Genomic DNA, 27635 nt, shown 5'->3' on the forward strand with positions numbered 1-27635 from the left:
CTTAAAAAATAAAAAGAAAGAAAGGAAAAGAGAAGAAAGGTGGGAGGATAAGAGCGAAAAGAGGACGAATCAGGTGTTTTGGCAGCCCCAACGTGGCGAAAGGCACGGTCACCAATTTCCTGATTTGGAAACCTTAAAGAAAGAGAAAAAAGGAAATCTGCAAATAGACGTCATTTCCCATTCCCCAAGTTTAAAAAAAAAAAGGTGACACGTGTCCTCTTCGCTTCATCGTACTTCGGATGGCGAGAACTCGGCAAGTTGATGGCCATGGTCTTGGGTGGAGTGGGGTCTTTTGAACGTGACGCGCATGACTTCGCACGTCCCAGGTAACCTTCAGGCTTCAGGCTCCGCCAATAATTGTGTCAGTGATAGCCGTCGGATTTAATATTAATCCACCACATCAATGATGGTTCTTGATGATCTCTGATTAAATATTCTCATAATCGCGCACTTTTTATTGATGTTTGACCAAAATTGCGGAGCCTCTCGCACGCGTATAGTTGGGTTTAATCAGTAAAAAAACAGATTTATTAAGTGGCTGTTTGAGTAACTTTAAAAAAATATATTTAAATTATATTTGAAATATATTTTTATTAAATTCAATAAATAGTTAAATCTATTAAATATACTTTTATCAAATATAAATTGAAATTGAAATGGGCAGCAAAAAAACCTATTTCCAATTTTCTATTCATATATAGTTAAATAGACCTCCTTTGTTTCAAGTACCAATCATACATCTTTTCGTTAATTTTTGTGGGCAGTAAATATATAACTAGAATGTATTCTTACCACCTCCTACGGGAATTGTTGAATGCACATCAGTACGTTGCTATAATCGTTTATACCTTGGATTGGATGATTATACGGATCTTCACCCGCCTGTGCAATACTTTACGTGAGATGAAGTCGCTCCTTTTAATTAATTCACACGGGGAAAAAAAATCGTACTGTTAACCTTTTAAAAGGCAGTGTTTTTATATTAGGGTCATAGAAATTTTTCTGAATATGCCTTATCTTTTATTACAGTCAAGAAGGAATATGCCATGCCAATAAAAATTGTCAAACTCATGAATTTAAATAAATTTGTAATATAAATATAAACTCGAATTACAAATTTAAATTATAAATTCATAACAATTCATCTCTATTAATAAATAGCTACTAAAAATTTATTATTAAATAATTAAAATATAAAAATATGATTGTAATTTAATTTAAATATATTCAAAATATAAATTATTGAATTTAAAACACATTTACATTGATAAATTATCATACGAAATATGAAAACTTTAAAATAAAAAAAACTTATTTTTTTTGTTTTCTTTTTATTAATATTAGTTTTTACTTTTTAAGTTTTTTTTCTTTAATTTGAATCATGTTTTATAACTTTTATTAATCAAAATTTTTATAGTATGTACTTAACTCACTCAATTTAAAAAAAAAAATCAATCAACTTATAGTAAGTTTAATAAGCTTACATCTAATTTGAGTTTTTAAATTAATTGACATGATTTTATAAATTAAAAATAAAAAAAACTATAGATAAATTTATTAGTTTAACTGAGTTTATATTTAGTTTAAATTTATGAATGAGTTAACATTATTTTATAAATTAAAAATATTAAATTTAAAGATTCAACTTGAGAGAACAACTATAATCTTAATACACTTAAAAATTTAATAAGAGTATGATATGATATGATATGGCGTTTATTTTTTTTTTTTTCGGCTGGAAGTTTAAAACTAAAATTTTCACACATCTCACAATAGCTGTTCCCGAGAAAAGTTCTACATGCTGTTTCTGCTTTCCAGGAATACCCCTGCTCAAAAAATGCCCAAAAAGATGAAAGAAGGAAGATCTGCCTTCCACGATTAATCGGAAAAAAGAAATCACGTTGAATGTTAACTGTCACGGCACGATTTTTTTCTCCCTGAAAAAAAGCAAAAAGAAAGAGCCCATCGCTGCAGAAACTGACTGGGCCACGTGCCCCTGTCCAAGTATTCTCTGCGCCGATGAGCGAATCCACTCCACCAGCCAAAGCGGACTTAGTCGGATACTTTCCTTATATGGCTCCTGCTGCTTCAGTACGGTTTTGAAACCTCAGTTTGTCTCTTATAATCGATCGAAGCGTTCATCACCAGTAAGCTCTCTCCTCTCTCATCTCTCTTTTATTTTTTTCCCTAGATTCTCGCTGTTCTTCTCGGAAAACAAATCTGGGTTTCCTCTTTCACCATCATTTTCCCTTCCATCCAAAGCTCAGCTAGATTTTTTTATGAATCATTTCTCTCTGTTGTTCATCGATTTACTACTTTTGATTTTCACGATCTTCGCTAAACTTTTCCTTAAAATGTTTCTTGTTTGACTGATTGTAGAACAATTTTCTCTTCCGAAGATCGAGTTAGGGCTAAAAAACATAGACATGGGGAGAGGGAAGATCGTGATTAGGAGAATCGACAATTCGACGAGCAGGCAGGTAACTTTCTCCAAACGAAGAAACGGTCTGCTGAAGAAGGCGAAGGAACTTGCAATCCTATGCGATGCTGAGGTAGGAGTCATGATCTTCTCGAGCACTGGCAAGCTCTACGACTTCGCCAGCACAAGGTGCACGCTAAATTCTCAGATCTTCCCTTTTCTTTTGATCTGTGATTCTGTTCCGTCTTTTTATTTGGACATCCCATTGCACCCGTCTTTAATTCCGTTGCTATATATGCGTCGTTTTTTATTGGTTAATGCTATATTCCTGGTTGAAATGGCACCGATATTCGTGCTGAAGATGATTAAGCGCACCGGTTCGCTAATTTTCTTAGATTTGAGGACAGGATAATTGATGTTTAATGCCAACTAGCGAGATAGAAAACTTTGATTCTGTTGCTCAGAACCACTGTATTATACTTAGATTTAGGACTAGTTTGAAAGAAAAGACGGACAGAAGTTTTAGGATTCCTGCGTAGTCATTTGAGAAGTTGAAATCCTTAATGGAAGTGGAAAGGGGCGGGGCAGGATCTGAGAACCCTTCCACCCTTACACTCTTCCAGCATCTTTTGGCCAGAACAGTTGCTTATGGCTAGTTTTAAATCAGCGGTACAGTTCTGCTAGGTCATACAAATCACAATACAGATAAGTCACACAAGATCTACGTTGTGGCACCTAATTAAATTAAGCAGGATTCCACAACGCTATAAATGTTATTAAAAAGTGTTTGTTGAGGGCATCGCAGCATGATGTAAGGTTTAGTAGAGGTAGTCAATGGCGTTAGACGTGACTACTTATTAGTCCAGTTTTTGGTTCATTGTTGCTAACAACTAGATCCAGACTTCGCATGCTAGTATGTATATATGTATTGTTTCAAATGACATAGAAGTAAATGTGTTAGCCTAAGAAATAAAAGTAATTCTAGTGGTGTTTTATGGAAGTTTTTTTTTTCTTTTGCCTGCGTTTTATGGAAGTAGACTTGAAAAAAATAAATGTACTTTAATTTTTCACCCCAGAAAAAAGAAGCAAATAATGTACTAACGCGCGCGCAAAAGGATAAATGGCAACTTCTTGGTTAAATCAAGCTATATAATTAATGGTACATGTAAAAAATGATTCACGACAACTACAACTACAAGTTAATTAAAAAGACCAGTGAGGTAAAGTTTATTGAGTCAAAATTATTATTGAGTCAAAATTAATTTTGACTCAATAAACAGTGCACTTAAAAATGAATCACAAAAATTACAAGTTAATACAAGACCAGAGGCGATTCAATCAAGTAGCTTAATGGACTGGGGTTCATGTATAGTGTGCCTAGGAAAAATATCATCGAGCTGGTCATAATAATATTCCTACACTGGCTTCAAAAGTAAAGCGTGTCAAAAATACACCTTGAAAATTAAAAAAAAAATGATTGATTTGAGGAAAGCTAATGGGAATCCTTTTCTTCTTCTACCTAAGCTTCTCCTTAAATCCTTAACCTTTTCCTCTTAAATTCTCCCAGCAAACGTTAGCCTCTCCTTTGTCTCTTGCTTTTTCCTTTTATATCTTATTCATATATAACATATTCGAATTCTACATTCACTTTACAGAATGTATATCCAATTTCATCCAAATGTAGGTCGAAGTTGATGTCCATGCATGGTGCATGTTGCAGTCATGCATGTTTTATCTTCTAGGCTGTGCATGAAGGGTATGACTCAACTTTTTGAAACTAACATCCATGCTTTCTGGATTTTATATTATCCTGAGTACAAGACTCCAGTATTTCTATAACTGAGTGCTTGACAACCCCAAAACTTAATTCTTAATGTCATTTCGATCGAGTTGCAAAAAGATCCAATCTCTGATATTGACTGTCCATATCAAATGGATTACTGTCTATTACCTGAGCTATTAAAAGGTGACAAGAACTAAATCCAATATTCCATAAAAAATAATACGAGCAGTGTATATTTTAGTATTTTTAGCATTTTAAGTTAAAAGTCTAGCAAGATAAAATTATAAATTATTAAAATATGTAAAATATCCAATGAAATTGATAATTAACGTTAGGTGTGTGAGTTTCCCAGGATAGAATTGTATATATGGACATGCATTATATTGTTCTCTCGATGACTTGAAATTATATGCTGGGAGCTTCATTTTAACACGAAACTGAAATTATTTGAGCAATTATCAGAAACGAAGTAAAGCTTCAGGTTCCCTTACTATAAAGACAAAAGGAACTCGATCGTTCTTAGAAAATTAAAACTGCAAACGAAAAACCCTAGTCAGTTTGGTGTAGATGAGTGTCTTCTTTCTTACCTTTTGACCATGAGGCAACAGTTCAGATACGATTGTCTTAATGTAGTGTAATATATTTTGATGAAAAAGCTGCAAACTGGAACGAATTTTCCATCCCCTTACACAAGAAAATTATGCAGTGACCATCTCTTCTCGCATCCCTTTGTCCCCTCATTTATCTTCAATAAAAATCATCTTTATATGACAATACATGGACTTTGAAATTAAATGCTTCAAAGTAATTAGCCGGATTTTTTCGGTAAAAAAATTGTTAAATTATCAGGATATATGGGACTTGACTTATTCTTATTTTGATTTCATTATGTCATTTGGCGCGCATAATGAAAGCCCGTGTAAATGAAAATAGTAATAAATTAAAAGAAATGAGACAGGATGGATTCTATTTTGAATGGTACGAGAATGAATGAGAATGCTTATATACCCAATGTCCGATTGTTTGTATCTACATTTTGTTTGAATTTTGCTATAGGTCCTGCACTTTTTTTTACTATTTTAGGTGCCTATACTTTTATTTTTTTGTATTCCCCAACCTAAAATATTAAAAAATAAAAATGTAAGAATCTAGAACATTAAAAAAAAGTGCATAAATTTATAACAAAACTTGAGCAAAGTATAGGGATTTGAAATTATGTTTTTCCCAAAAACAATGAAGGATTGATTAGAAAAATGTTAAAATACAAAAATACCACTCAAAATACCATCACTGCTGCTTTCATAGGGAGTATAAATTCTTTACCAAAAAAGGGAGTATAGACTATAGAAAGTAGGATGTTAGATGCTATTATAAGGATAGGCGAATGCAGTCTCAATTCTTTGGGACCTTTGAGCAACGTCTACCTCCAGGAGGTAGAGGTTGATGAAAGGTTGTTGGCAGCCTCTTTTGAATTCTTTGTGTATATTAGTGCAATAGATTCATTATCTTTTCCGTTAAAAAAATAAACAGGAGTACAGAAATTGCCTGTTTAAGAGTATAAATGGCACACCTTCTTTTCCCTTTAACTGCATCAATGATAGACACCAATTAAAGCATGAGGGGAAGCAATTTATGTCCCCAAACATACTGCTGATGGATTCCATGTCTGAATAATGCTCGAGGCTCATTTTCCGCTTGGTTTCTAGTGAATGATTAAACATGTCTACGAGTCTATTTAAGCAGGCTGAGATCATTGGGATGCTTCCATCACATTATCACACAAATTAAATGAGTGCACTGGCTGTTTTCGGGTTGGATATAATGTCATCCTGATTCCGTCTTGTCACTCATGTATGGTCTCAAACATTAATAGGCACTACCGCAAAACAACTAGAGAAAGATATTTCTTTTCTTTTCTTTTTGCGTTAAGCCGCTCAATATTTGAAAGATATATGATAACTTACTTAATCTGGGTTTAGGTTGACAGCGTGATAGCGGCGTTTAAGTTTTCTCAACAAGTTTTTAGTGCAACCGCATATTCAAAATTTAAACTCAAACCTGTTATTAGTTAAGTTAGCACAATTCTATACTAGTTAGGGTAGCCTCAAACTAGTTGGCAACTCAAAAAATGCATAAGAAGCGTCTCTGCAAAGGCCGACGGTCATAGTCAAGCAAACGAGAATCCAGTGGCTAGACCAGTCGAACCAAACTACTTCTGGATAGATATGACTTCCGCTTTGGTAGCTTGTAGTGTATCTCATCCATATACTGAGAGTAAATAGTAATTTTCTCTCAACTATAAGAAAAAATTATAAATCAAACTTCTAACCATTTGGTCTTAAAAGGTGGAAGGCCCCTTATATGACTCACATTAATGAGTTAGTTATGACAAAACAGTTTACGCATAAAGAATAAAGCAATTTTTTTCTCTATTTAAAATGCGATTCAAATTATTCTTTTTATTTGTTTGGTGTAATAAAAAAATAGATCTTTTATTCAAACTATAAGAAATGAAAAAAGAAAATCTCTTAATATCTCGTAATATTTTTTTTTAAAATATCTCGATCAAATTAAAAAAGCTAATCGGATACAAAAAGGCCTATTAAATTAAACAAAATTGCTAAGAAGTCACTTGGTCGGGAGAAAGCTACTCTTTTTCGAAAATTGAATAAACTATAGTTATTTAGTTTACTAAAAAGCTAATTTTATTAGAGCCCTACTACTTTCTAGTAATTAAAAAGGTATTTTTGTCTTTAACATTACAAAAGACTGAAAAAAAAAATTAAAAATGAAACAAGCCCTTATTTTTGAATTTTTGAAAAAAGTTAACTTCTAAAAAAAAAAAACTTTTTGGCCCCCCCCAAAAAAAAAAAAAACCTTTCTATGAAGTTATTGAGAGGTCCAGTAACCTGAACCAAATAAGAAACAACCCTAAGATTATAAAACTACAAAAATATTTGATAAATAAAAATTATCAAAATTCGACAACAATCATCAACAACTCTGTCTGGACTTTCGACAATGAGTTCACCATTGCAGCGGGCGTCTTTGTCTCCATGACTGTCGAACTTATACAGACCTCCACTTCACAAGACTGACGCTCTCCATTGAGCGGTAATTTTGAGACTTCCGCTTTGTAGGATAAAAAAGCATGCTTTCTGTCTTCTTTCCCTTCCTTATAGGCTTTCCAAAATAATAAAGCCAGGCATGCATCCAAGTATCGATCTTTCAAAGGGAAAGGGCTCTTTGTGTCTCTTTCTCGCCGGAGTCTTCTTTGTTGCCTTGATCCAACTAAAGGGGTTAAGTATCTTTAGTTTTCAATCCCCTGCTCTCCGCTGCCTCGGCCAATGATGTTTTCAAAGATGCCATTGTCATCAACGGTTATGTAAAGCATCTTCTGTTTCATGACATCGCCCGTCTAGTGCAGATTCTACATTTCTCTAGTTGATTGGTTAGGGGACTATTATCTAGTCATGCGTACATTGATTTTTATCAAATACCCCTCTAATTATTTGCATTGAAAATAATCTTATTGATGGAAACTGATCGTTTTAATACACGCAACCAAAAAAGATGATTTTAAAAAAATTATAAATTTGAGAGACAAAATAGATTGATGTATGCTTGGTATTTACAACGAAAACAAATCATTTAACTAGCGTTTGTATTTGGAACAGGAGGGGATATAATTTATCTTTAAAATTCATATAATTAAAAAGAAGAAGCTGAAGCCGTTAGAAGATGTGATTCCTTTCAAAAAAAAAAAAAAAAAGACTAACATCACACGCTTTGTGCTCTTCTTCACTTATTTGTTTGCGGGAATAGATGTCCAAATGACAATGGCTCTTGAAACATTCTTTTAACCAAACTTTTGACCATTATTTGACTCTAAAATTTGTCTAAATGCTGTCATTTTCATTAAAACGGGAAAGTTCTACCGACTCAAATCATGTGGGACACGACCTCCAATTTATTTAGAAATCATAACAAAATGTTCACTTGATTAAAGTGACAGTTTCATTTGACAGAACTTTTAATTTGTGAGGAAAACTAAATTGGTAAAAACAAACTTGAGACACCAAAGTAAAAGGTAACCCTCTCAGCGATTAAACATTTGACCTAAACAAACTCAAGATAATCATTAACGATTGTCAATGCTAATTTTTGCGCTAGAGTTGCATTTTATAGTGAATTGTACTTACGTTACATGAAATCTACTGCAGATACCATCATAATCCAAGGAAGAACTAGAAAGAAAAATAGATATGGAAACAGTCATAATTTTGAGTTTGTTGTAACATAAAAAATGACAAAAAAATATAATGTTAATACTTCTAGTAATGGATCTACACCAAGGGGTGTTGGTGCGAGCTTTGGGGGGGGGGGAATAGAGACGGAAGGGGAAGGTTTTATTAAAACGATTCTCTGATCGGATGTTATAAAGAGGGAAGCACAATTGAGGATTTTCAACCAACCCTTGAAAATTCTGCATACTTGCATAATCTCCACTCTCCAGTTTTTTTTTTTTTTGGTGGGATTTTGGAGGTTGAAATTTTCTCGAAGAGGCGAAGAGAAAATTACCATCAAACCATCCCCTCCCCTCCCTCCCATTTTCTTTGGTTCCCTTCCTTTCTCCTTGACTACCCTCTTGACCCACGAATATACCACATTGCTTTGTCATATATTTCACGATTTCCACACAAAATTCTGACATTTTGAATGAATTCTTCCAGCATGAAATCAGTAATAGAACGATACGGCAAAGCTAAGGAGGAACATCATCAACTTGGAGGTTCAACCTCTGAAGTAAAGGTATTTCATGAGTTTCTTAAGCAGCTGACACTTTCCAAGTTTCACACTGACATTATTTTCCAATTAAGCAAGCCATTTATCATGAGACCCAAAAAAAAAAATCAAGAACTAATTGAAGAAGACGTCAATTTTTCTACATGGTAACTTTAAGTTAAAAGGGAGAGGAATCCAGGAAAACCGAGAAGCATACACTGTATATAGTATCCCAAAAGGAAAAAAATGAGGAAATTTAAATTTCGATATATGGAGTATGTGATTTAGATTTCCATAGTAAGCAGCAATCTAGTTACTGAAGAGATCACCTCGCCTTAAGGCACTGTCATAAAATGGTTTATCAAGCATCAGCAATGATAAATTACTGAGCAATAAGAATTGAACTTATTAAAAAAAACATGTTTAAATTATGACCTGCAATCAGTATTTTGTGATGTAAAAAAGTTTTATTCATGAAATATCATCCTTTTATGAAAGACATTAGATATCTATCTAGCAAAGAAGAAATCACATTGAGGACTTCCTTTAAGGGGAAATACAGGCATGCAATGGTAGTTTTTTTGTTGATTCATCCATAAATTATGCACCCAAAAAAAAATCTACCATGCTATTACCTAAATGTCTCAAGAAATTGGAAATACTATGGTAAAATTAAAGTACTAATCCCTAGTGTCTTATATTCCTTTAACATCTAAGTGCACCGTGTTTTGCTCTCTGTCTCTCTCTCTCTCTCTCTTCATTTTCTAGTTTTGGCAAAGGGAGGCAGCAATGTTGAGGCAACAGTTGCAGAACTTGCAAGAGAGTCACCGGTATCTTCTTCCTTCTACAAAATACTCCCTCTAGTGATCTTATTTATAAATCACTTTTAGGATGTTTCACTGGAATCAAGGAAAATCTTAAACCTTAATAACTTTATCTTAAAATTTAATAGGTTTTCACCTTTATCACTAATAAATATTTTTCAATTTCATTACCGATAATTTTATTCAAAACATCTAATAAGGGCAAAAATATAAAAATAAGCATTGAAAATTGGCAAGTACTCTGCAAATAAAACCAAAGGATTAAATATCTACTTTCTTAAGATAAGTTTAGAAATATTGATGTTAAAAAAGAACATGTTAATCTACTCCTTTAAAGTCAGGTTACAATTTTGACAAAGCGAAACAAGAAAATTATTCATTCAAGGTCACAAATTGGATTTCTATTAGTAACATTATCAGATGTACGTCCATATAAACTGTCAGAGAACTAGTGTATGCAACTTTAAATGCGTAAGAAAATTATAACATTATCAGACATATGTCCATGTTAAACTGTCAAAAGAACTAGTGTATACAACTTTAAAATTATAAGACATAAGAACAATTATTTCACCCTCCAATGGCACCAAATACAAAGAGGATTAATAAAAAAAGAATACAAATAACAGGTTTAATGAATATTTTCTTCAAACTAGAGAGATCCATTTTACTAAATCCCTCAAGTTATATTTGTCTTAAAAAGAAATCCCACTATTTATATGAAAATGTGAGTACTGAATTCACTACTAACGAGAATACAAAGATAAACATGAAATACATTACCTGGCACATGAAGATTAATAAGACCTAATCACCTCTAATTGAAAATTATGCAAACGGGCAACAGAAAGTGAATTGCTATTGCTGTTATAGAGTACATAAAGCTGAGAGCCTTGATGATGTATTGTTCAAGTCCTTGCTAGATTATATGTATCCCTTGTCTCTATCCTTAAGAATAATTTCTCAATCGTCAAAGCAAAAGGCTCAAACATATTTATTGTATGATTAACAGGCAAATAATGGGAGAAGAACTTTCAGGTTTGACTGTCAAAGAATTACAGAGTTTAGAAAGCCAGTTGGAAATTAGCCTTCGAGGTGTCCGTCTAAAAAAGGTTGAGCAATTAGCTTTTTGATACTCAATATAGCATAAACTAATCTTTTCTTTCTATAATAAAAACTGAAGTATTAACATGATTTGACTGATGCAGGATCAACTTTTAATGGATGAAATACAGGAAATAAACCGAAAGGTCAGTTCCAAGACAAAAGATTCCTTACCAGTTCTACAATTCTTCATTAATTCAAACAATGCTCATTTTCTGCAGGGAAACCTCTTGCGTCAAGAAAATGTGGAATTGCACAAGAAGGTAAACCTAATTTGTCAAGAAAACAAGGAATTAAAAAAGAAGGTAGTGGTTTAAATTTTAAATAACAAAACAGACTAATAGAATATCAGAAGCTTGTGATCCAATTTTTAAATCATGATCATCTATGTGATTTGTTAAGAACTTTAACAGAGACATTTCACTGATCCAGGTCTATGGAATAAGAGATGGAAATGGAGCAAACAGAAATTCTATTCTCACGGATGGCCTAGGCATAGGGGAGAATTCGCATGTGCCAGTGAATCTCCAGCTTAGCCAACCTCATCAGCAAAACCATGAGTCGCCTTCAGGAGCCACAAAGTTAGGGTAAGATCCTGATTATTTGGCTAGCAGGTCATCAAATCATGAAACATTATAGAAATCCTAATGTCAGATTTTTTGTGACTGCTGCAGCAGATTGCAACTGCACTGACGCAATTACAAGAGAATTTTGTATATTGATTGCTATCATGAAAATGGTCTCAGATCTGGAATGTATGATTTTGATACTCAAGTGCATTAATACAATACAAACTAATTTAAAATTATTTTTAACAAAATAATTCAAGCATGCACGTGATAAACAATGAACATGGCATCTAATGTAAAGTTATGACTAAATAAATGAAGAAATTCTTCACATTGCATAGATATGAATTGCATTCAGGCCTTTTATTGTGTTAAAAAATTACACTCAAATGAGGGAAGTAGGCAGAGTGAAGATAGCAGTAAAAAGGAAGATGTTGACCATCCTTGTACGAGAAAGCCTTTCATTTTATGGGCATACAATTGCAACTTTATCAAACTCTAATACTATTTTACTGACAAAAAGAAATTCACCAATTTTCTAAATGTGCCCAAATTCAATATATCTAACACACTACTACAAAAATAGCTTATGGGAGTGCTTAAAAAGAGCTCTTATAAGTAAAGTATACGGGAACACTTTGAATAGGTTTTGCTTATGGGAGCGCTATTCGTAAAGCACTCTTGTAAGATTCAAAAAATTAAAAAGAAAACTAGCAAACATACAGGAGCACTCTTTTAGAGTGCTCCTGTATGTTGGGATATAGGAGCACTCTTGTATCTTTATTCTCTAGAAGTGCACTCTTATGAGCGCTCCCATAGCTCTTTGTTTTTATTTTTTTAAATTTAATTGTCTTTTCACAAGTCTTTTATTGCTCATTATAAATGACAACTATTCCATATCAATATCAAAAAAATCAATCTAACAACAAATAGTTAAACATTAGAAGTTATATACAACTAAAGAATTTGAAATTAAAACAAACTTGTATCAAATTTCTAGCTTATCTAATCGCTAGCTAGTCTATCTTACAAATAAAATATTTGGTATTTTTCTAACATTAGACGTTACCTATCACAAATAACTAATTATATATTCTGACAACTTCTCAATTACATCTTTTATTTACTCCATGGTTAAATGCGAAGATCTTGCTCCAGCAAAATACTACAAGAAAAATCAACATATAATTTATGATCTATGCCATATGTATGACATGAATTTAATTTGAAATACTTACATTTGACGGAATGATCAGCTCTTGTTATATGATTACTTCTTTTATAAACTTCAACACATAGTAACTACACTCCTAAATTTTTATTTGTGTAAGTACTTATAAAAACAATAAAATAAGAAGTAATTATCCAAACATGTTAGAATCAAAATAGAACTAATTAACATTTTAGACATCAAATTATATACATAATTTGGATCTACAGATTAAATCTGAAGAAAATTTGATAAAGCCTCCTCTATAACTTAGACATTCTAATTTTATTTTTTGAAATTCTACACCAATCTAAAACAACATATTCAAAATAATAAATATAAAATATTAATCAAGCAATCATTTATATGTATATCAAACATGTTTTATTAAGCGACTAATACAAATCTTTATTTTGTTTCATGTATTATACTCATAGAGGTAGACCTTCACCACCTTAGGATCAATTATAGAACAATTATAATTAATTTCAAGCTTAATTTTACCTAACATGAGAGTAATTTAATGTCAATAAAAATTTAACCAAAGTCATAGATTATTATTACCAAACCTATATTATTAATACATAAATATATATAAAACAACTTATCAACAAAAATATGATTATATAATTTTTTAAAAAATTTAAAACGAACTTTCTGCGCACGGCTGGATAGGAACGGTGGCAAGGATTCGAATCTCTAATGACACACAACCGGAAGATGGCAAGCTTCTTTATGCAATTTTGGTGAAGCGACATGATTTTGAACAGCTACAGCGAAGTAGATTTCAAACATATCCAAGCATATTCGATGACACAATTTCAAACTACTCCAAAGACACAGATATCGAATAGCTCTTGGGGCAGATTCAACGATCAATAGCTAGATGACAACGATCTTCTCCCTGCAGTTTTGGTGACGCGATGAATAGCTCTTTGCGCTGCAACAGACGGTGACCACTGTGACGCACTTCACTGCATAGCAAAGAGAAGTCTCCAATGAGTGTTGACGGCTGCCGTAGAGGAGAAGTTGGAAGGTGGGAATGGAGAGGGAGGGTTTTGGGAGAAGAAGAACTAAAAAGTCAAGCGTTTTGAACTGTCTATCGAGTGTTCAAGGCTTCTTAAAACTGAAAATAATAAAAATTTAAAAAAAAATTATAAACAACCTGTATAGGAGTGCTTATAAAATAAGTGCTCCAATATAGACCTTTAGAAGTGCTTTATTTTAAAGTGTTTGTATAATTTTTTTTTAATATAACTTATAGGAGCGCTTGTCTTATAAGCACTCCTAAAGGTATATGTTTTTTTTTATTTTTTTAATATAACCTATAGCAGCGCATTAATTTTTTCATTTTTTTAAATATAATCTATAGGAATGCTTATAAATTAAGTGCTTCTAAAGGTATATTTTAAATTTTTTTATTTTTTTATCGATACATATAGGAGCGCTTTGTTAGAAAGTACTCCTAAATAATTTTTTTATTAATGCACTTTTTGAGCGCTCCTATAACTTCTGCATATAATAATGGGAGCGCTTTTCTTCGTGAGTGCTCTTAAATATGCGCTCTTAAAAGCATGTTTTGTAGTAGTGATAGCTGACAATAGAAAAATGATATTCCACTTGGTATATCAAAGAATCTAGTCCAATGATAATTTGAATGTAGACAACTGAAATTATTTAGAATTAAATTTTCACTGTACATAGAATAAGAAGAGTGAATAAATATGGAATAAAGTTGTGGCAGAATTCAGAACACCTATCTTTAAATTATTAAGAATCAAGAATTGAAAGGTGTATGGGTAGAGTTAACTTGAAACTGCTGCAAAAGTTTTGCACATATCCATTCAATCTTAGATGCTTTTGCATTGTTGTCATCTATTCAGGAACTATAGCACTAACATTATGATAATAGATATATTCTAAATCCCTAGTTTTACCGTATGATCATATCACAAGCAGGCCTTGCAAATCTCAAGAATACAAAAATCACAAAGACAATCAAAGCAATACCTTTAAAGGGGAAAAACATGAAGATGGACACAGAAAAACTTTAGTATATGTGAAATCTTATAAGGAGCAAGGGTAGGGATGAAAAAAAGATTTTTAATCTAGAGTCTTAGTCAATAATCTAAATCTATATATAATACAAAATGTATATGAAGTCACACTATTACAAGCCAAAGCCACGTAAATTTTTAGTTTTGACTTTTGGTGAGGCAGTTAGATGTCATCTTCATAATATGTTGAGAGCTATCATTGAAATAGGAGATAAATTTATTATACAACCTGATGGCTCAACAATCACTCTTAAAATTCATTGATATGATAAGTTCTACCTTTTTTTTAAAGATTGTGTTGGTGCCATAGATGGAACACACATACGTATGCAAGTATCTGCTAAAGATGTATTGACACGAGAAGACAAGCTCAAAATCCCTAAAGGTAAATACTACCCTGTGGATGTTGGCTTTATGCTAACAAGTGAACTTATTACACCTTATAGAGGAGTTTTTTATCATTTGAAAATTATTCATAAATAAATCCATCCTAAAATTTTAAGGAGTTATTCAATTTGCACCATGCATCATTAAGTATTGCAATTGAAAAAGCTTTTGGTGTTTTGAAAAAAAGATTTGAAATTTTAGCCAATTCACAAGAGCTTAATAATGGAGTAAAAGCTTATAAAATTATCATTGGGATATGTTGCATTCTTTATAATTACTTGATGGGCATGGACCTTAGTAAAGATCTCATAAAACAAGTAGATACTAAACTTGCAACTCAATCTAAATCTGAATCAAATAATCATGATCGATGTGGTGCTAATGAGGAGGCTACTTGAGGAGAGCTTATTAAAGACTAGAGCAAATCCGATATAGATAGATTATCAAATCAATAATAATCATTTGGGTTTAACTTTAATGCTTTTACTTCAATAATCATTTGGATAGATTTCATGCATTGTTATTTGGATACATTATTATTTAATGCATTATAATTAGTTTGAACCATGATATTTTATTTAATATTTTCTAAGCATTTATCATGTGACGTATACTCACATTTGGCTATTTTGCACTTTATAGATACCTCCAAAAGCAAGCAACAATGAGCAATGCTTGAATTGGACAAGAGCAATAGATGATGCACTTGTTGATGCTTTTCTATATCAACATGATATTGGCAACAAAGTAAATGAGACATTCACCACTTTACATGATTTCATTATGAAATAGTTAACTGCTAAGTTTGGCATTCCTTCAACAAAGAAGGGATTAAGAATCGGTGGAAAACTTTAAAGAGAAACTTCTTTAAAATTTATGACGTCTTTAAAGGTGGATTGGGTGGATTCAGATGGAACCCATCAACTCATTTATAGAGTGCAAAAAATAAAGTTTGGGATGCACTTATTGAGGTTAGTTCATCTAACATTCTACGTGAAGATTTAAAAAAAACTCAAATTTATATAAATCTACTTTATTTTTTTCCATTTAATAATAGATTTTGTTTGAAACTTGTCATTATTGTCCAAGCCTAAATCAGGAAATTGGAGACATACTCTTGATAAACTATAGAAATTTATGTCACCTTAACACATTTTGTGCATATCTCACACTTAGGTTTAAATGACAAAATCTTAGTGTAAATTATGCATAATTCTTTATATTGGTATAATTAGTCTTAAATTCACAAAATTCTTACCTTCTTAGATTGTTAGAGCATTATTTGAGAAGTAAAGAAGGAGTTATGAAGTTATTATACTAAGAAAATGTCAAGATAAAGTGTGAAGAATTAAGCCTCAGCCGACAATCCTTCGGCCTCAGCTAAAAGCCAGAAACAAAACTTAATTGACACATTTTGGCTACAGTTGAGCAAGAATTGGTTGCAACTAAGAGGTCCTGACCAAGAGGTTTTAGCTGTAGCTAAGGAAGAATTAGTCGCAGCCAAAAGCCTTTTACTAAAGCTGTGCGTTTTTAAATCAAACTTGAAGCTATGGTTACATATGCAAAATTCTTATACTTTAAAGAGAGAGCTACGACTTCTAGAGGTCTTTTGAGGCTTGCTTTGCTAGGGTTTGGGTTCTTTAAAGGAGATTTGGCCAAGGATTGAAGATTTGAAGAGATTCAAGTGGATTTCCTTTGATTTTTCTTCTTCTCTTCCCTTTTCTCTCTTTGTTTCTAATATGATGCCGTACATTATGTCATTTATGGCTCTTTTCTAAACATGAGTAGCTAGTTTTCTTGTTCTAGGACTATTTCAAACCTTTGTATGGATTAAGACTTAAATATTTCTCTCTTTTAATAGTTATTGATATATATGTGTTTATTTTATCCTTTGCTTAATGTTTCTAAATACTTGATCACCATTTGAATTGTTTTGTTCACTTGAGTTGTGCTTAAGAGAGCTAATTTAGATGTAGAATTTGGATGAAATAGTGTTGAACTTGAAATTTACAAAGTTAAATGGATGGTTTTTTTTTTTGGTAAAATAGAGATATTTTATTAACTCTTCATAGTTTTATTAAGATTGGAGCTTAACAATTATTTTCACTAATCATTTCCAAGAGATTACGAACTTTCAATGTTTGCAAATATATGCTTGATTTTATCTTGATAAAGCTTTTTCAAGTAAATTAGAATATTAGACTAATACTTATTTTCATTAAAAATTTATTTGAGAGGAATTAATTTAAGTTTTATGAAATACAAAGGGGAGAGATAATCCTAAATCCTCACCTCTTGAAATTAAGGTTTTAACAAATTTTAATCCTTTAAAATGCTTCTTAATCTAATTTTCATTACTTTTATACAAGCCTACTCTTGATTTTGCTTAGCCTAACTCAAAAGCTTAATAGTGAATTTTCAATACTTATTTGCCTAAATCCTCATGAGAACAATAACTCTAAAATATTCTACACTTTGACATCTCGTATGCTTGCAGTAACACTAAAGGGTGAAAAACTTCTTTTCCCAATTATGAGAAGATGGTCATCTTTTATGGAAATGATAGAGCAATGGGGGAAGGATCTTAAACTACTAATGATATGTGAAAATGTTGCCACCAAATCAATGAAGATAACCAAAATGAAACAATTGGTAACATGGAAAATTTTACTATCGCGAAAGAGGTGGTAACAAATCATCTCGAAACTCTTGATAATAGTGTTAATCAAAATAACTCATTGTAGAATGCCCCATTGATGCCCCTAAGGAATTGCTACAAGAAATTATGAAAGACATTTGAATGTCCCTTTAATTCATATAGGGAGATTTTTAGGCTATTTAAGTGTGAGTAGACATTAAACGGTGTGGGAAGTCTCACGTCGAATAAAGTTAGGCTTAATAATTAAATATAAAATAAAGAGGAAGGATCCATAAATTTAACCCTTGAAATTTTGAGTTAAAATGTGGCATTCTTTTGCTACTCTTACCTGTCTCTCTTTTCTCCCCATTTCCAAGTGGTCGTTCCTAATTAAAGAGCACTAACATCCAGGCATGATTAAATTAAGGAAAAATAATAACAACATTCTTTCAAATTATATAAATAGTAATTTAATCTCTCAAAATATCATAATTCCTATGAAGTCCCTAGGGACCTTTATGTTAATAAATTTTAAAGTAAAAAGATCATTCTACCCTTACTAAAAATAATAAGCCCCCAATTATAACTTTTGTTTAAGGAATAATAATTTTTATTTTATAAATCGTAAAAGTTAAACAAGAAATCATAACTTATCAAATATAATTTTTATTATTGAAAAACAAGCTCCAATCACAACTTTTGTTTAAGAAATAATAACTTTTATTCTGTGAATTGTAAGAGTTGTACAAAAAATCATAATTTATTAAGTGTAATTTCTATTATTGAAAAACAAGCTCTCAAAATAACAAACCTTATTTACAAATTTTATTCAAAAAATTGTGAGAATTGAACAAGAAATTATAACTTGTTAATAAGGATAAAATGATCTTTTCAATTTAAAATTTATTGACAAAAAGGTTCTTAAAAATTTTAATAAAATTATGATATTTTGAGAAATTAGATTTTTATTTATATAATTTAAAGGAATTTTATTATTATTTTTTCCTTAAATTAATCACTTTCTCTATTTTTTTCCAGCAATAAATTGCCTAATATTGAAAGACTGAAGGATCTATGATCTGTGTAATAGAACACCTGTCTTGTTCAGACCAAGGTCTTTGAGCATATTCCTTTTTGAAAGCTCCAAGAGCTTTGGCCCAGCGTACTACCATCGAGCAGGTAGTCTCTTTCTTCTCCAAATGAAATTTATTTTCAAACCTACTAACCAATTACTCATCACTTAACAGTATAATTTTGAAAGGTATAATTTTAACACTCATTCTGCATCACTAGTGGTTAGCTTTTTACACTAAAAATATCACCATGTTCTGTAAGAGTCTGATTGATTGGAAAGTTAAGGTCTGTGATTGACATTACTAGTAATCATCACACGTATCACTTGATTATTGTTCATATATACCCTCAAACAGTTATGCCATAAACTAGAAAAAGATCTAATGGTTATTGTTTTCCCTCAAATGTTATCAAACCAAGAATTTTTAGCTACTGCAAATATGTAATGGAACACACTTTTCCCCCTTACATCCTTAATTTTCCATCTTGAAATTTGTTTGAAGGCAAAGATTAATATCTTTAGAGGTTGATGCCTATTTTTATTTTTTTTCTTTCTTTTTTTTAACGTATGGAATTGACTATAAGATCTACAAAAGATGAAAAAAAAGGAGCTTTGTATAGAAGTACTCCTTAAATCCTTTTATGTAAAATCACATTTGTTAATAAAATCTCATTTTTATTAAAGTGTCATATATCTTAAAATCTCAAAAGTATCTTACTATTTAGGAATGGGTGGTGTATAAAACATTGGAAAGTTAAAAAAAGTATTATTTTTTTCTCTCTTCCTCTTTTTATAAAATAGACCGCTTTATGAAAAAAGGAAATTTTTTTTTCTATACAAAATCAAATGGGTACAACAAGTCAAAGTTCTTTGACCTTCATATCATCCTTAAACTTCTTTATTAGTGTTTTTTCCTCTTCCAACCAAAAGGCTTTCCTACATTATTGACCCCTCACATTTCATAGCCATATTAATAATATTGCCCTCTGCCACACACTCAACTTATAATCCTCAACAAGAGAGAAATATAGTAGTGTGAATAACAAAGACCCCCAGCCACTCTAATACTAAACTTTCCTTCCATGCAAGTTTTCCCTCAAAGTCATGGCGAAGAGTTCATCCCCTAGAAGCTCAACAGACAAAGCGTTGTTTTCATGTTGGGCTTGTCTCAAATTGAAGGTTCAGTGGTCAAAGCGACACAGTTACAGACCAGTTGGTGGGTTCAGGTACGATCGCCTAAGTTATGCTCAGAACTTCGATGAGGGCTGTGTCGATGACGATGAAGAAATGACACGTAGTGAGTTCTCTGCTAGATTTACAGCTTCTTCAACTAAATCATCTGGTTACAAGTAACTATGATACAGTCGATCGAAGTTAAAGGTAAGCTACAATTGTTGCTTTACACAGCCCCATAATAAATACATGTATATGAAACCCCTGTTTCTAAATGATTTATGTATTAACATAAAGCTTCAGAAAAAACAAATTTGAGTTGTATAGCAATAAATATTGTCGATGAACTAAAATTTAGGGGCTTGAATGTTTGAATTACTTGGCTTTCTATCTCGGGTCATTCTCACTCTGCCTTCCAATTTCATACATGAATTATTACGGTTGATGCAAGAGCCTAGACCTTGATTAATGGTTAGAGTATATTGAAGAAAATAGGGCTGGACAGTTGCTCGTGTTTCTTTATGTTTTTCTAGTCTTCTTCTTAAGCTCTTGGTTTTACTGAAGAGGAGTCTTTTTGAAGGATTTTAGTAAACTTAATTTGCCTCGTAAAATGACATCTATTTCAATTATAACTTTCAAATAATGGCACTAAAATTGCAGCGAGAAAATTAATATACGATAGTGCTAATATGAAAATATCAAATTACGCAAAGTAATGAGGAGGTGAATCCATAATGATATCCACAAAGTAGCAAAATACCGATGAAATTATCCACCCCTTCCCCTCCCTTTAGGAAATTACCCCCTTCAAAGGAAAAGAAATGTCTCAGTGACTCTACATATTTAATAAAAGATTGAGGTGTAAAAATATCCATAAATAGTCTATCTAGAGCATTTGAGAAAATAGACAAGAATATTCATAATGTTATCAAAGTTTGTGCAAAAGTAACCAGACCGTTAATTTGTCCTAATGCTATTAGTTTTTGATGTTGAATGCTAATTGTGTTTGTTATTTATCAATCTTTACTAATATAGACTAAAAGAATACGCAAAAATGCCCATAACATTGTAAGCCAGGAATGTCCAATAGCCTAAAGTGAGAAAATGATATGAGTACCCATAACGTTACTTTAATAGGTGTAATAATGACCAATTTATCAAAATCTATGACATGATTTTTTTTCCATTGTTGTGTATCTCATCCCCTCCCTCCCTCCCTCTCTACTCATTTTTCTTATATGCAAAATATGAGATTCAACATAATGAAATAGGTAGCACACAATCAAAAACTAAGAATGAACAGCATGTGGCTCACTGCAAAGAACGCAAGCACTTTATGAAGGAGGTTGTCTTTACTCATAACGCCTTTATAACTATGCACATCTCCTATGCCACCTACTTTAAAAACATTAGCACCACCTTAAATGATTTTTTTTATAATGAGGTTTAAAATCCTTAAATGGCTTTTAGCACTACTACAAAGAAGCAGGCGATTTAACTTGCTAATCAGTTAAAGCAACATCTTTTTACATGGCATTCATATAATGACCTATCAACTTTCGTAAAATTCTACTTGGGATTTTTTTTAGCTGTGTCAACGAAAAAATAATTAACTTTTACTTAGGTGTTAGGCTATCAACTAAATGGTCAACATTTAACATCGAAAAATAACATAACATTATATATATTCTTACCATTTTTCTTACTTTAAGCTACTGGATGTTCTTGGCCGACGGCTTCATGGATAATTTTGCCTTATTTTTTAGTCCACATTAGCAAAGATTGACAAGTAACAAGCACAATTAGCATTTAACATAAAAAACTAACGGTGTTAGGGCAAGTTAACGGTTCAGTTACTTTTATACTAACTTTGATAACGCTATGAGTATTTTTATTATTTTTCTCACTTTAGACTATATAATACTCCTAACTAGTATTTTTGCACTTTAACCTTTTAAAAAAATCACAAGAAGTTAGATAATGTATAATTAATAATAATCCGGCTTCTATATAATTCTATATTTTTGTTTTCTTAATGATTCTTTCTCTTACCTCACAATATGTTAATTATACTTTGTAGTCATCGTTATTTTTTATCTATCCTGTTCTTTTCTCAATTTTTATTTTATAGTTATTTTTTAAAATAAATAATATTTTCTCAAATTATTATTCATATTGTGCATGGGAAAAACCTAATTAAAAAATGAAAGACTGGAGACTTAGAATTTCATTTGTTTTTATTATAAACAGTCAGTGCTTATAGAGTTCAACCATTAACTAGAATAAATTAAATATCAAATCCTCTTGATGTAGAAAAAAAGGTTAATACTCAACATAACATGATCAAATATGTTTATGGCATATATTTTATTTTTGTCCACTATGACTCAAAGTGGCAATGTTGTAAAAGAAAGTCCTCCTATCAAGAATTCTCTCATATTTTCTGCTCATAAACCTTAGTTGTTAAATTAAAATCGTAAGGAGAAAAGATAATTTGTGAATAGCACAAAATTTAAAAAGAGTGTAAGATTACACATAAGGTATAATTTATTCTTTATTTTTTATCTATTTATCTTTTATATACAATTTAGGGAAAATCGGTCAAAAAACTAAGTTGAAAAGGAAATTAATCCTAAGGACCAAGTACTCTTCAAAGACCAAGCTCTTTATTTTATTTATTTTACTTTGTGTTGTGCTTACCAAAATTCCCTTAAAACATTTAAAAAAAGCAATAAATAAAAGAAGAGGCTATTGAGGTTTTTGAACATTAGAGCACCAATGTCTTACACATGGTCTAGCATATTGGTCTAATGGTTGTCTTCATCCAAGCATAGTGGATAAGGTCATCACTGATCAAGTATTGCTTTCTTCCTTTGAGGATGCTAAAAATTGTTTTATTTTTGGACTTATTGCTTGAACCTTATTTGGACATCATTGAAGGATGGTCTATTCATGCGTTTGAAAGTATGGGAGCTCTTGTGTAATACAAATATGGTTTAACACTCTTTATTTGTCCACCAACATCAATCTAGCTTTAGAAATTCTCAAGGTTCTTTAGCTTGAAAAAGGGCTTCCTCTAAAATTTGAGACCTTAAAAAATAGAAGCAATAATTACAACACAAAGTATAGAAGCATCAATAGAGAGTAGTTTTAGGATGGTATGATTGTGTTATGATGCAATTTTTGATTGACTGGGCACATGATTAGTGCTTTATGTATTTCTCTAATTTGTGAAGCTTGTGGTTTTTGTTTTTTTCAATATCTTGCAAAGTAAAATGATTAGTGTGCAAGAGAATGAGATATATTTTTTTTTCACATGGGTGGGAAGATTTGTGTAGCTTTAGAGAAATTTTTATATGATGGTATGATAGAATGTGGATGAGTAGTAAGAGAAGGAACCACAATTTTCAAACTAAAAGGCATCATATCTTCATGCATAGGTATTGAATTGGAATGATTTATCATTAAGTCTACACTCATAGACTTGAACAAATGGACTCTAGTAGATGTAGAAGGTGATGAAATTGTAAGGCAAGTAGTAAAGTATAATCAGAAATGTGCACACCTGTACATACTACAAGAAACGTGTGACTTTAGACATGAAGGACAACTAAGATGACATCATTACTTTATGATTAGGTGTTTGTTCAAAGTTATATAAAATCTAAGGCATTTGCTACCTTATCTTATTTTTGTTGTATTTTCATGGACTTGTGTAGTGTACATATCAATATTGAACCTAAATTACATCTTATTTATTTAGTTGTATATGTGCCTTTATAGCTTAAAATCATATTGCAAATTACTCTATTTATGAATGACAAAATTAGTTTAGACATATTGATGCTATTTATGAATGATTTTGGAAAAAAATTACTCTATCTTTACTTTATTTTTGAAAATTAAGTTCATTTGATATTGTTTTCAATTTACATGAAATCTATTTGTATTTACATGTAATTTCACTTAGGTGTGTTTGATTTACATGAAATTCCTAGATCTTACATGTCATTGTGGCTCAGTCATGTTTGCTGATGTAACTTATCTATTCAATTACATGTAATCAAGGGCCATTTCCATCAAAATCATTGACCCTGACAGTTGCACGTTCTCTTCAGTTAAATTTACATGAAATCTATTTATATTTATATGTAATTTCACTTAAGTGTATTTGATTTACATGGAATTCCTACATCTTACATGTTATTATGAATCTTATATTTAAATGGAGTATGTAGAGTAGAAGGGTTCAATCATGGGGTACATAGGTGCAAGGAAGCTAGCTTAGGTGTAAGGGACCTGGATTAGGGTGCAAGGGTTCTCGCTTGAGTATAAGGGTTCCGACTTAGGGTGCAAGGGTTCTCCTTTCGGGTGCAAGGCCTCTAGCTTAGGATACAATACTTTTGGCTTAGGTGCAAAGGTTATGTATTATGTTATGGCAACATTAATTTACATGTAAATCTTAGACATTTTCATGCAAATCTGGCCTTGGTGCAAGAGTTCTAGTTTGGGATGTAAGGCTTCTAGCTTGGGTACAAGGCTTCTGACTTAGGGTGCAAGGGTTTAGCTTGGGTGTAAGGTTTTTGGCTTGTAAATCTGGCTTTAGATGCAATGCTTCTGACTTAAGGTGTAAGGCTTCTGGCTTGGTTTTAAGACTTCTAACTTAAATGTTATTTTTCATGTAATTCTTAGGCACTTACAAGGGTCTCTTCTCTGTGTGATTTAAGTGACATGTAATCAGCTAAGGATTACATGTGAAATTGGTTATTAGCCTTACTTACGACTTTCTCCCCCTATTGATTTATATGTAAACCATATATATTTTCATGTAATTCTTGGGCATTCATAAGGACGTCCTCTTTGTATGATTTGATTGATTACATGTAAAATTGGCTAACAGTCATGCTTGCGACTTTCTCCACCTATTAATTTACATGTAAACCGTATCTATTTTCATGTAATTATAAGCTACTTACAAGGGTATGCTCTGAGTGTTTGATTTACATATAATCCGCCAAAGATTACATGTAAAATTAGCTATCAATCATGCTCATTACTTTTTCCACCTATTGATTTACATGTAAACCATATTTGTTTTCATGTAATTCTAGGCTATTCATAAGGGCTTGTTTTTTATGTGTTTGATTTACATATAATCCTCTAAATTTACATGTAATCCCCTGGAAATTGCATACAAATTATTTTTCAGACATGCTCGTGGATTTTTTCCTATATCAATTTACATGTAATGAGTAATAGTTTACATGTAACCGCTAAGGATTACATGTAAATTATTTATCATTCATGCTCGCGAGTTTTTCCCCATAATGCTTTACATATAACTCATGGTATTTTCTACGAAAATTAATGGCATTGATAATAAAATTTACATAAAATTATTTAATGTTATCATGGAATTTTTGAAGAGTCATATAGAAGGCAAATTGTATCCACATTTCATATCATAAATATTAGAGTGTTAATGTAAAAGATGTGGATTCAACAGTATAACATAGAGGATAACTGAATTATATTGGAAAAATAAGTAAATGTGAAGAACAAGAATGAACAACAATACTTTCAATGAGAAAAATATTAATTCTATTAGGTTTAGTTTATCTTTTTGTCAAGTACAATCAAAATGATAAACAAATATCAAAGGGCACCCTATATCAAAAGATACATCATAAGGGTAAGAACAATATCATGCACATGTTAAGCTTGATCCTACTATATAAAAAACAAATAAGGAGGACGATTATAAATATACTTCAAAATACAATCATATTTTTTTCAATCTTTTAAGGGAATCTCTTAATTAGCATTTCCTTGTAACTCATTTGAGTTATGAGATGCATGCAAGAGCTTCTTGACTTAAATTTATTTTTTCCTTTTCAAACAAAACCTTATGCTTTAGTACGTCTAAAACATTATGCATGAAATGAAAATTAGTAGCCATTACAAGTGTGTCATTCAAGCATTAATACACGACATTTATAAAATACAACGAGCTTATTAGGTAATACAAGTTCAACACAACTTTTTTTATGGCCCTTAAAAGAGTTAGTCAAAATTTAATTCCCCAATAAAAGAATGAATGCCATATAAGAATTTTTTGGCTCATATTAATATAGATTTATAAATGAGCAAAGTATGAACTTTAACCACATCAGAAAATTAACCATGAATTTGCAACATAATATAGGCTAAAACTATAACCTTTAATGGTAGAAAACTCAAAAGAATGGCCTAATAAAAAGGCAAGTGAAACACATGGTTAACAATCAATCTTGCAGCTACTTTGTGCCTTTGTGCCTTTGTGATTTGCTGCTCTATCTAAAACTTCAAAACACACATTTAAGGGCTGGCATCTAAAAATAAAACAATTAATCTTAAATGTTTAATTGCCCATTATTGTTACTAGAAATTTTTGTCTACTATTCCCAATTATTTCAAAAATTAACTGTTAGAATTTTATACCTTCATCAGTTTTTCTACTAAATCCTTACAAAACATGAATGAAGAGACATCTCATGTGGTGCTTAGATAATAGTCTAGTTTAGTATGAACCACAAGTCCACAACATGTGCTAGATCCAAATCAGGAAGAACGTCCTTCACCCTACAGCTTTATCCTCAACATGTGCAGAAGGTGATGCAAGGAATTGCACCATATTGTTCGTAACTAAAATCTACAATAATCTTCACAACTCTTAGCTTATCAACCATTCAACTTTAAAACATATTAATAGCATAATATGAAATAAAAAAAACTTAAAATAGCTCTGTAAAGTTGTATTGCTTTTATGGCAGGGAAGTAAATCAGTAAAAATAATACTTGAAGTTCCCAATACTGCTAACAATTCAAGAAGTAGAGACCTAAAGAAAGGATCCTATCATTTTGTGTTCCTAGCATAAAGAAAAGAAAAAATGTTAAGCAAAACTATAATGATATGATTATTAAAAAAGGAAGAACATAAAATTACAATGACACAAGCTTAGCGATTAAGGGAATATTTCAATATTTTAAGGCTCCTTAAGCAATGATTATCAGCGAGGAAACATGGAATGCTAAACAAAAGAAAGCCTAAAGTTTCTCCCACTAACGCAGGTAGTAAGTGAATTCAAATGAGCCTCATGGTGAATAAAATTTAAAATGCAAAGATGTCGATATCCTACATCCTATCGTTCTTCACGATTCACAATTGACTTTCTCTTTATACTATGCCTTTTACAGCAACCAACCACAGATTTTTCAGAACATAAGAAAAAAAACAAAAAAAATAAGAAATCAGTTCACATATTCTGGAAAAGGGTATCTGAACATTCAGAATGTGATTCTTGGCAACATAAATAGCAAATCTAGACCTTCACAATCTAGATCTATAACGACAATGAACTTCTTTTGTGAGGCATTGATGATGACAAGCTTCTCCAATAAGGTCTACGACTCCTGCGGTAATGGGTTGACAGTTGTAAACAAAGGACACATTGATGGAGAGAGAAGAGAGTAGAGTGAGAAGGCTGAAACCACAAGGACATTCTAGTCAATTTAATATATTACTTTATGAATAAAATATTAGACTTAGTCTTTAAATTTAGCTTGGTCCTT

At 31.5% G+C, this 27635-nt stretch overlaps 1 protein-coding gene and 1 long non-coding RNA gene across 6 annotated transcripts; one reads left to right on the top strand and one right to left on the bottom strand.

Moving 5' to 3' along the window:
• The first annotated feature begins 1931 nt into the window (after positions 1 to 1931).
• LOC129301723 (MADS-box transcription factor 23-like) lies at positions 1932 to 11824 on the top strand. 5 transcript variants are annotated; one of them, XM_054940316.1, is made up of 9 exons: positions 1932 to 2147; positions 2400 to 2608; positions 8936 to 9014; positions 9756 to 9817; positions 10824 to 10923; positions 11020 to 11061; positions 11137 to 11220; positions 11348 to 11502; positions 11590 to 11824. In XM_054940316.1, exons 2-9 carry the CDS (start codon positions 2427 to 2429, stop codon positions 11606 to 11608), a joined length of 723 nt encoding a protein of 240 aa, XP_054796291.1. In that variant the 5' UTR covers positions 1932 to 2147; positions 2400 to 2426; the 3' UTR covers positions 11609 to 11824. The 5 variants fall into 5 exon arrangements, 4 of the variants coding, with proteins under 4 accessions (XP_054796291.1, XP_054796290.1, XP_054796292.1 ...); XM_054940315.1 differs by having other exon boundaries at positions 1936 to 2147; positions 2380 to 2608; XM_054940317.1 differs by having other exon boundaries at positions 1938 to 2147; positions 2380 to 2608; positions 11593 to 11824.
• Positions 8447 to 13743, bottom strand: LOC129301724 (uncharacterized). The gene is made up of 2 exons (XR_008591079.1): positions 13349 to 13743; positions 8447 to 11184 (listed from the first exon to the last, which is right to left on the bottom strand). It is a non-coding gene; the product is annotated as an uncharacterized LOC129301724 (long non-coding RNA).
• Positions 13744 to 27635: the final 13892 nt, after the last annotated feature.

This window comes from Prosopis cineraria, unplaced genomic scaffold, assembly GCF_029017545.1.
Source record: "Prosopis cineraria cultivar Desert tree isolate PC_DT_omini unplaced genomic scaffold, ASM2901754v1 PC2, whole genome shotgun sequence".
In the NCBI taxonomy this organism is placed as follows: Eukaryota; Viridiplantae; Streptophyta; class Magnoliopsida; order Fabales; family Fabaceae; genus Prosopis; species Prosopis cineraria.

Excerpts from the sequence above, each read along its gene's own strand:
- LOC129301723 (XM_054940316.1), top strand. The coding sequence starts at position 2,427 with ATGGGGAGAGGGAAGATCGTGATTAGGAGAATCGACAATTCGACGAGC. Across the intron at positions 11,062-11,136 it reads TACAGGAAATAAACCGAAAG|GGAAACCTCTTGCGTCAAGA; the intron begins GTCAGTTCCAAG and ends CATTTTCTGCAG. Across the intron at positions 11,221-11,347 it reads ACAAGGAATTAAAAAAGAAG|GTCTATGGAATAAGAGATGG; the intron begins GTAGTGGTTTAA and ends TCACTGATCCAG.